The sequence below is a fragment of the Artemia franciscana genome, chromosome 2, assembly GCF_032884065.1.
Source record: "Artemia franciscana chromosome 2, ASM3288406v1, whole genome shotgun sequence".
Taxonomy (NCBI): domain Eukaryota; kingdom Metazoa; phylum Arthropoda; class Branchiopoda; order Anostraca; family Artemiidae; genus Artemia; species Artemia franciscana.
Window position 1 is genome coordinate 9,692,864 of NC_088864.1, and position 10,983 is coordinate 9,703,846.

Consider the following 10,983-nt stretch of genomic DNA (forward strand, 5'->3'; position numbering starts at 1 on the left):
TTTTCTTCTATTTTGTTTTTTAATAATTCCTCTGAAATAGTTACATCTATATTTGTATACATTGAAACAATGTCGAAACTACTAACTATTGTGTTTTCTGAAATACTTGTGTTGCTAAGTTTTTTAACCAAATCTGCCGAGTTACGAATATAGGAATTTTGAGAATACAATAAAGGTTTGAAAGCTGTACAAAGCCATTTTCCAATATTGGCAGCGGGGGCTTTAGTACAAGCTACGATAGGTCTTAAGGGAATACCTTGTTTATGTATTTTTGGTAAACCGTAGAGTTTAGGACAGAAACTACCACGGGGAAAAAATTTATTGTATAGTTGTGGGGTGATTTTACCATTTTGTTTTAGCTGCTTTAATTCATTTATAATATTATTAGTGAACTGATCAGTAGGATCATGAGTTATTGTTTGATATGTAATTGTGTCATTTAAATGCGAAAGAATTTTGTTGTCACAATCTGTCGTATTCATGACAACAAGTGAATTGCATTTGTCTGCCTTAGTTATTATAATAGAAGAATCTTTTTGGAGATTAGATAGTATTTTTATGTCATGCAAATTTTCTGGTGTGGAATTGGTAGGAGGCTTAAACTTTTTTTGGCTGTTATAGAGGATATTTATAAGACCAGATCTAACTTCATCCGGGTTAGAGACAGAAGGATAGTGTTTATGCAAAGCGGACTCTAGAGAAGAAACTATATCTGCCACAGGAACCTGTTTCGGTAGAAAAGAAAATTTTGGACCTTTTTCTAGTGTTTCGATTTCCTGGGGTTCCAATGTTTTAGAAGAGAGGTTAACGATAGCAGGTCCAGGAGTGAATCGTGGAGAATAAATTCGGTTTCTCATCGAAGATTCGTTTCGTAAGCCTTCCAATTTTTTATAGAGGCGTTCCTTGGACAAGCGAAAATCGTGGCTAAACAAATTCCTTTCTAATCTAACAACTTGAGCAAAATCAACGGTGGACAGGTTTTCCAGCAAAAAAGTTTCCAACGATTTTCTCTCTGAAGAAATAATATGTCGTTTCTGTTTTTTGTCCTTAATAATATGGACTAGGGTTTTTAACTGTAGTGTATGGGCAAATCGCGCCTCTTTCCGGGTATTTAAATGTAATTTATATCTTAAAGACTTGGGAATAAGGTTTTCATTTCTACAGGATTCTAAAAAATTTTGTTGATTGATAATATTAGCATGTTTTTTACCTAGACTAATAAAATAAAAGATATCATAGGTCAACTGCTCCCCATAAGCTAGACGAAAATAGCGACGAAGACCACACTGCCTTTCCATAACAAACAAATACAACGTAGAGACAATAGGGAAAATTTCAAAACAGTTGAAATTATTTCTGTAGATATTTCGGCCCTATGTCCAAGGGCCGTCTTCAGCACAATACAAGAATAAGAGAGAAACTATATATATATATATATATATATATATATATATATATATATATATATATATATATATATATATATATATATATATATAAGAAATTACATCAAATTGTGAGGATTAAAACTGAATAATTAAAAACACTTTTTAAAACTTTTTTTTTTAAACTCTTCAGTTTGAATGAGCTTATATTCTCATTTCATTCTTTTCGCCAGTCCTGGTTGAACTTCGTTGAAGTAAGGATGCTAGGGCTATTTTAAAAAAAAAAGTTTTAAAAAGTGTTTTTAATTATTCAGTTTTAATCCTCACAATTTGATGTAAGTTCTATATATATATATATATATATATATATATATATATATATATATATATATATATATATATATATATATATATATATAGTTTCTCTCTTATTCTTGTATTGTGCTGAAGACGGCCCTTGGACATAGGGCCGAAATATCTACAGAAATAATTTCCACTGTCTTGAAATTTTCCCTATTTTCTCTACGTTGTATTTGTTTGTTACGGAAAGGCAGTGTGGTCTTCGTCACTATTTGTTTTTCATTTATGAACTTTGTGGTATATTAAATGGTTGTCACCCTTCTGAAAGGCTTGATAACACTATGTCACTTGTCTTTGACGCACTATCGCAAGACCTTGATTTTCTTTTCTATTAAGCATTTCACCCTCTTTAGTTCATTCTTACTTTGTCGGTTCTCTTTGTTTACATGACTCCACTACTGTCCAGACAGATCTATGGTTTTTTCCAGCGAATCTAAATTACTAAGATGTAATCAGGTGTTTCTCTAATAATATATTTAGTTTCGTCCACTTGGTGAAATGGAGCGGTCGGTCTGTTCTGTCTGTTAGGATCTTCTTTATGTTGAATATTTTATATCTTGTTTCTATGTCTTTAAGTATATGGACACGAAACCTTGGTGGCCTTTTTTACCGAAGGCACCACATAGAGTCCAGACACAACTAAAATGTGATCTGAACCGAAATCACCTCTGACTATAAGAATTGTTCACAGATATTTCCATTACTTATATATAGTCTCTCAGGTTTGCTGTGCTGTCGTCAGGAGCTGTTTATTTCAGTTTCTTTTGTTATCCATGATTAAATATAGTGTTTGCGACAAATATTCATTGTTGTGGCAAAATTTGATAAACATTTAACCCCTATGGTTTTGCCAGCATGACAACATTGAGATATAGCATTTTTCTTGGGAGTATTTTTCTCTGTCTGTTTGAGCTGAGTGTAGAAGCCTTCGGCTTCTTCATCGTTCCGATATAAATCTTTGGCACAGTCATGCTGGCTGAGCTATATAGAAATTTGATAATCACAAATATTTTGAACTCTTCTAGCATACGCGCAGGAACTTAGTCCGGGAAGAGGGTGTGATAGTTAGGTACCAGCTTGTATAACCATATACATGGGTCAGAATAACTCTTGCAGGACTTTTCAGCCTCTTTATGGGGGCAATGGCTCTTATCAGGCTTGTATAGGCGTATGCCAGAAGAACCCGTTCATTCTGTGTGCACAGATTACTTGTGGAGGAAGGGGGTGTTATAATTAGGGGCCTGCTTGTATAATCATATAAGAGCATAATGTGTGTATTGGAATACATAGCGAAACTTATTCTATATAGAAGGGGGACTGCCCCCTCCTCAGCTCCCTGTCGTGGTCCCAGAGAATCTGGAGGTTGATCATTCGGTCGGAAATTGAGAGTTCTAGAGCCCATTTTAAAAGTTAAAACAAGTAGTTACCCTATCCTAGAGCCTTTTCTGTTATCTTGTGTACCCTTTTGCATCAAGCAAGAGGGGATAAAATGCATTATACAATTTTGCACACATTTTCCCCAAACAGCTCTTATTTTGTGTTATAATTATTATTATTTTTTCCAAACTGCTAATAGAAAATAACTGAATCAGTAATTTAGTACTAGTTTTCTATTAAGGTAATTTATCGTTGAATTCATTAATGTTAATTTCCAGAATGATTTCTAAAAGAGCCAAGTAAATGTCAATGATAGTGCAAGTATTACGACAATAATTATAAGAATGCTCTTTTAGACGGCTGCTGCACGAAATGAAGGAGTTGATGCACCCATGGATAGAAGAGGGAGCGGAAATGCAACCACTTGTGAAGTTGATCTTGAAGAGGGACTTGCAAGACGAGGTTTGAATCCGCTAAAACTTTAGTTTAGGAAAACATGTAAATTGATGGCAAAAAGCATCCAAAACAAATTTAATTGTAGCATAAAAAAAAAAATTTGATTGTAGCATGGTTAAGGCTTTCTTTGGCAGGTCGTATATGGGTTTTTATGGCACTTCGTATTAACCAAGTGACATAGCATTCGCAAATTCTGTCGGTCTGCCGGTCCAGGCTTTACTATTTTACTCACTTCCAGGTAAGCTAAGACGACGAAATTTAGCAGGCGTATCAGGGACCGCACCAGATTAAATTAGAAATAGTCGTTTTCCCGATTTGACCATCTGGGGAGAGTGGGGGCCGGTTAATTCGGAAAAAATAGAAAAAATGAAGTATTTTTAACTTACGAACGGTTGATCAGATCTTACTGAAATTTGATGTTTGGAAGGATATCGTGTCTCTGAACTCTAATTTTAAATCCCGACCGGATCTGGTGATATTGGGGGGGTGTTTGGGAGGGGGAAACCTAATATCTTGGAAAATACTTAGAGTGGAGGGATCGGGGTGAAACTTGGTGAGAAGTCCTAGATACATAATTGACACAACCGGAACGGATCTGCTCTCTTTGGAGCAGTTAGGGGGGAGGGCTAGATCTGAAAAAAATTAAGTATTTTTAACTTACGAACGGGTAATTGGATCTCAATCAAATTTGATAATTAGAAGGATATCGTGTCTCAGAGCTTTTATTTTAAGTCCCGACCGGATCTGGTGACATTGGGGGGGGGGAGTTTGGGGGAAACCTAAAATTATGCAAAACGCTTAGAGTGAAGGGATCGGGATGAAACTTAGTGGGAAAAATAAGCGGAAGTCTTAGATACGTGATTAACATAATAGGAATGGATCTGCTCTATTTGGGGTTTTTGGGGGAGGGAGAAGTTTAATTCTGAAAAATTAGAAAAAATGACGTATTTTTAACTTATGAAAGAGTGACTGGATCTTCATAAAACTTTATATTTAGAAGGACCTCGTAACTCAGTCAGATCTCTTATTTTAAATCTCAACCGAATCCAGCGTCATTGGGGGGGGGGGGGCTTTCGGGAGGGAGGACCGGCAATCTTAGAAAATACTTAAAGCGGAGATATCAGGATGAAACTGAATGGGAAGAATAAAAACAAGTCTAAAATACGTGACTGACATAAACGAACTGGATCCGCTCTCTTTGGTGGAGTTGGGGGGGGGGTAATTTGGAAAAATGAGGTAATTGTAACTTACGAACAGGTGATCAGATCTTAATGAAATTTGATATTTAGAAGGATCTTGCGCTTTAAAGCTCTTGAATTCTCGGAAAATTGGGGTATTTTCTTCTTACGAATAGGTGATCGGATCTTAATGAAACTTGATATATAGAAGGATCTTGTGTCTCAGATGCTTGATCTTCGACTTGAATTGGATCCGGGGACATAGGGGGTTGGAGGAGGAAAACAGAAATCTTGGAAAACGCTTAGAGTGGAGAGATCTTGATGAAACTTGATGGGAAGAATAAGCACAAGTTCTAGATACGTGATTGACCTAATTGGAACGGATCCGTTCTCTATGGAGAAGCTGGGGGGTGTTAATTTGGAAAAATTAGAAAAATTGAGGTATTTTTTACTTAAAAACGGGTGACCAGATCTTAATGAAATTTGATATTTAGAAGGAATTCATGTCTCAGAGCTCTTATTTCAAATCCCGACCAGATCTGTTGACATTGGGGGAGCTGGAGGGGGCATCGGAAATCTTGGAAAACGCTTAGAGTGGAGGAATCGGGATGAAGCCTGGTGGATAGGATAAGCAAATGTCATAGATACATGATTGACGTAACTGTACTGGATTAGCTCTCTTTGGGAGGGGGAGGTGTTCAGTGCTTTAGCAAATTTGGTGCTTCTGGACGTGCTAGGACAATGGCAATTGGTAGGCGTGTCAGGGAGCTGCACAAATGACTTGATAAAGTCGTTTTCCCAGATTCGACCATCTGGGGGCTAAAGGGAGAGGGAAAATTTGAAAAAATTGAGTTATTTATAACTTACGAGTGGGTGATGCCTCTGATTTTCCTTTTAAATCGATCTATTGATTCTTAGAATTTTGTTAGAGCTCATACCATATGAGCTCTTGGCTCTTTTGGTCACGTCACTAGTGCCTTATGAGCTCTTAGCTCTTGTTTTCTCCGTCATTTCTGTCCACAGGGTTGGGAAATTCCAGTGCTAAATCATTGACATTTCTAGGAAGGGATAGAAAGGGCTCCCCAAGTTACGACCAGAGGAGTTTTCGGCATTGAACAGTCTAAAAAATTTGGATTATTGGATTTTTGAGATTTTGGCAAAGTTGATACTGTTTATTCAAAACTATTTTCAAAAAAGAAATAGTTATTAGTCAATGCTTTATTGCCCTTACTTAAAACCCTTGTTTTAAATGTCTTCTATATATTTATATCTCACTGTCCTGTTTTTATTGCACTTGGTATCTACCAAATGACATATAGCGATCGCAAATTCTGTCGTTCTGTCTGTCAGTCCCGGTTTTGCTAGTTTAGGCACTTCCAGATAAGCTAGGACGATGAAATTTGGCAGGTATATCAGGGACCAGACATGATGAAATTCGAAATTGCTGTTTCCCTGATTCAACTATCTGGGGGGGGGGTATGGTTAATTCGGAAAAATTTGACAAAATGAGGTGCTATTAACTTACGAACGGGTGATCAGTCTTAATAAAATTTGATATTTGGAATGATATCGTGTCTCAGAGCTCTCATTTTAAATCTCGACCTGATCCAGTGACAATGGGGGGGGGGAGTTGGAGGGGAAACCTAAAATCTTGGAAAACGCTCAGAGTGGAGAAATCGGGATGAAACTTGGTGGGAAAAATAAGCACAAGTCCTGGATACGTTATTGACATAACCGGAACGGATCTGCTCTCTGTGGGAGTTGGGGGGGATAATTCGGAAAAAATAGAAAAATTGAGGTATTTGTACCTTACGAACGGATGATCGGATCGTAATGAAATTTGATAATTAGAAGGATATTGTGCTACAGAGCTCTTATTTTCAGTTTTGACCAGATCCTGTGACATTGGTGGGAGTTGGAGGGGGAAATCGGAATTCTTGGAAAACGTTAAAATTGGGGTATCTTTGTCTTACAAATGACATCGGAAGTGATCGGATCTTAATTATATCTGATATATATATATATATATATATATATATATATATATATATATATATATATATATATATATATATATATATATATATATATATATATATAAGAATCTAATGTCTCAGATGCTGCATTTTCGACTCAAATTGGATCTGAGAACATAGGGGGTTGGAGGGGGGAAACAGAAATCTTGGAAAACGCTTAGAGTGGAGAGATCGGGATGAAACTTGATGGGAAGAATAATCACAAGTTCTAGATACCTGATTGACAGAATTGGCACTGATCCGTTCTCTTTGGAGAAGCTGGGGGTGTTAATTTGAAAAATTGGAAAAATTGAGGTATTTTTAACTTAAGAACAGGTGACCAGATCCTAGTGAAATTTGATATTTAGAAGGAGCTCATGTCTCGTAGATCTTATTTCAAATCCCGACCAGATCTAGTGACATTGAGGGGAGTTGGAGGGGGGAAATCGGAAATCTTGGAAAACGCTTCAAATGGAGTAATCGGGATGAAGCTTGGTGGGTAGAATAAGCAAATGTCATAGATACGTGATTGACGTAATCGTACTGTATTCGCTCTCTTTGGGGGAGTTGGGGATGGGGCTCAGTGCTTTTGCTAGTTTGGTGCTTCTGGACGTGCTAGGACGATGAAAATTGGTAGGTGTGTCAGGGAGCTGCACAAATTGTCTTGATAAAGTCGTTTTCCCTTATTCGACCACCCGGGGGCTGAAGGGAGAGAAAAAATGAGGTGTTTATAACTTACGAGTTGGCAATCGGATCTTAATGAATTTTGATATTTAGAATTTCAACGTGACCCCAGAGCTCTTATTTTAAATCCCGACCGGCATTATGCCTCTGATTTTCCTTGTAAATTAATCTATTGATTCTTAGAATTTTGTTAGAGCTCATACTAAATGAGCTCTTGGCTCTTCTGGCCTCGTCACAAGTGCCATATGAGCTCTTGTTTTATGGTCGGGTGGGTTATTTTATTAGAAGTTCAACTCTCATCAGATTTTAGATTAAATTTACGAGTAGGCTATTTCCACTACCTACCTACGACACATAATTGTCGAGTTTCACTTTAAATTGTTGGGATGTCTTTGTTAGCAAGTGTATCGAAGTAACCTATTATGCGCCCCCCCCCTTATGGAAATCTTGGATCAGGCCCTGTGCCATGTCATCCTCAAAAGAATAATTCTTGAACCTTTCAAATATGCTAAACAAAACGGCTATCTCAAAATTTTTGATTGGATGACTTTGGGGATAAAAGGTCTGGGAGGCGGCCAAGGGCACCAGCAGAAGATTTTCCAGAGAAAGGCAGGAAGACCCCAAAATAGCAATGGTGGCTAGGTGACGGAATATTATTTCAGGATATTTTTTGTAGGAATAAGTTTATTTTTTAAAAACTTTCGGGGAAAAAACTCTCAAATAAAAAGGACAATTAAATTGCATGAAGAAGGAAATACAATACAGTAAATTTTAAACGACAAGTATTCCTGGCTTAGAGATCAATTTATGTAATCTATAAAATACTTAATTATTATGCATTTAGTCTTAAAAGAAATTCAAACTCAAACCAAAATTACAGAAAATTATATTGCTTTCTAAGATTATAACAAATGGTAGATTTGTCTTTATGCAATTTCCTACACCTTAAAATAGCTTACAAAAGAAGTAGAGATAGTCAAAAATCATCCTGTCTGCATTTATACCACGTTTTGATTTAATACTGGCCATGTAAAATGTATCTCTATCATAACTGGGCAATTCTCAACCTGGAACTCAACTCAGAATAGCGGAAGAAAAACAAAAATTAAACTTAACTATCCAGCTGTCAAATTGACTCTTTCTTTTTATTGTCCTGTTCAATTCAATAAAGTGAACAGTTTCAAAAGAACTTTGTCACAAGATCAAATAGTTTGTGATAAAAAGAAAAACTAAAGGCACGTAACTTGAGCCAGTATTCACCAAAATCTAAAAATGAAATTTTCATGACAATTGCTACACCGGCAGTATTGGCTTTTTATGCTGATTCTAAATACATAAAGTTCTGCCAGTTTATTCTTACCCACCCAAACCCAAAAATCTGGGAAAATTTGTCTGATTTTTGAAAAAAAAAATCAGGGGCGTTTCCCCTTTTTGAAAAAAGGGGAAACGCCCTCAAAAAAGCAAGCGATCATATTGAAAGTCCCTTTGTTAGATACATGCTCAGAGAACCCTACCGTAGAGGTTTCAAGCTCCAGTCTTCAAAATGTGGTATTTCGTTTCCTTTTTTTTTTTTTTTTTTTTTTTTTAGAAGAAACATCCTCGATACATGCTTATTTTTTTTTGTTTTTTACCATGGGTGATTGTATCAAACCGAAAGTCCAAGATAATTGTGAGGTAGCTCATTCAAATGTCAATTTAAAGGTTTTTTTTAAGTGACCATACAGATTGGGCTAGGTAAACGTCTTATTTTTCTGCCATTTTAACTACAGCTTTATCCCAAAGAGTACGACTTTGCACTCAATTTAAAATTTTGAGAAGCTGTTTAATTTAAAAGTATCAATAAATATATTTTTAGATAATTTTTGACTTTGGGAAAAGTCGTTTAGAGGCTTAATTAATTATGGAAAAACTTTTTTGGATGAATAGTGTCACAAATACCAAACGTAAAATGCCATAACAGTTTTACTTCCTACAGAGAATAAAAAAAGTTATTTTGCAAAAGAAATTAGAAAACTGTCTTTCTTTTCACCGAGAAGAGCTCGTTTCCCCTGATTCTTTTCAATTAATCATTTTCAGAAAACTGTTTAGTTAAGACCTTTTTATTAGTATGTTACGAGCATTATTCATACAACCCTCTTCCTTAATAGAAAAACCATCTCTCGGGAGGAAATGACCTAATATAATTCATTATGGCAGTTAATTATATTGAATCAACGGGTGTATTTTAAAAACTATTTGTATTTTTTCCGTCAATAGCATTACATTAATCATTTTTTCTTCTCTGATGCCTTCTGACAGATGTTTTCTCATGTCAGAAGGCATCAGGGGGGGGGGCAAAATTATTGGGGGCACCCTATATTCAGTCTTAATATTTACTTTTAGCTACTGCAAACCTCCGAAATACCAAATAAATTAAAGTGGTTTTAAGTTTGGTGTATAATTTAATGTAATTTAATATAACTTGTGCTTAATTTAATTTTTAAATTCATTCTTTTTCTTGCTGTAGAAAAACTTTGTGTTTTCAAGAATGTAATATTTGAAACTAGTAGAGCATATAACAAAACAAACGTCTCACAATGAAGTCTTCTCTGATTAGGACCTTCTTCCTCAACAGGAGTCATCTTTTCGGATGAAATGGAATATATTGTATATCAAATTGGATTAGGAGCTGTATTTTCAACGTTAATTTCATCGTTTTTAGTCAATAATATCATACTAATCATTGAATCTTCTCAAATACTCAATGATGATTGTATATTCACAGACTTTGGAAATGTCCGTATTGAAGTGGATTTGAACCAAGTAAGGCAAGAAGAGGCATTAGCTTTGCAAGCTGTTGAATCAAGGTTGATCGGAGATGTCCCACCCGGCGGTATTGGGTCAGTCTCAACGGTATGTATGAGAAAGCTATTATCTGTGTTTTTTTAACCTTCTTAACTTATATCTTTGCTTAGGCGACAATAAATTGTTAGCAGTAATTGTCGTTACCTTAAAATAAAAGTGATAATGCTAGCAAAAAAATACACAAAATTCACTCTTTAAATCGTGGAAACAAGTCCAAAATGGTCCAATGAATTTGGATCAGGTATCCTATTGTACACAATTACGGACCTGAGAAAATCTGCAAGATTTTTGGAATAAGGATGTCATTCCCAAATGGGATATTTATCGTGACGAAAATTACACCTCCAAATTCAGGATATCAGAGTGTCATATTGCAAAGGTTTTAAGCCCGTATTTAAAAACATGTTTTTTTTGTGGTGTTGGGTGAAACTAAACTCATTTCCCTTTATTCGTTGAAGTATTTTTAGAAATATACATGCAATATGAATTCTGTGGGGTGATAGCTCCCCTCTGACTATAGAAAAATTCTTCTGTGTAGCATAAGAAAGGACATTCTTACTCTTGCCGACACAAATAGTGTAGGAGTATTATGAAGGCTGCCAGCAGTGGCCTTAATTCAAGATTTTAGAAGGGGGGGGGGAATTTTGTTCTTTTTTCCAATCATTTCTTAATAAGATACTAAAG

General features: G+C 35.8%; 1 protein-coding gene across 1 annotated transcript in view; it reads left to right on the forward strand.

Moving 5' to 3' along the window:
- LOC136034190 (uncharacterized) overlaps positions 1-10,983 on the forward strand; it is a 54,106-nt gene that overhangs the window by 10,155 nt on the left and 32,968 nt on the right. The window contains exons 3-4 of the mRNA XM_065715369.1: positions 3,479-3,584; positions 10,220-10,347. Of these exons, the coding sequence (XP_065571441.1) occupies positions 3,479-3,584; positions 10,220-10,347 (234 nt within the window). The remainder of the gene's footprint in view (positions 1-3,478; positions 3,585-10,219; positions 10,348-10,983) is intronic.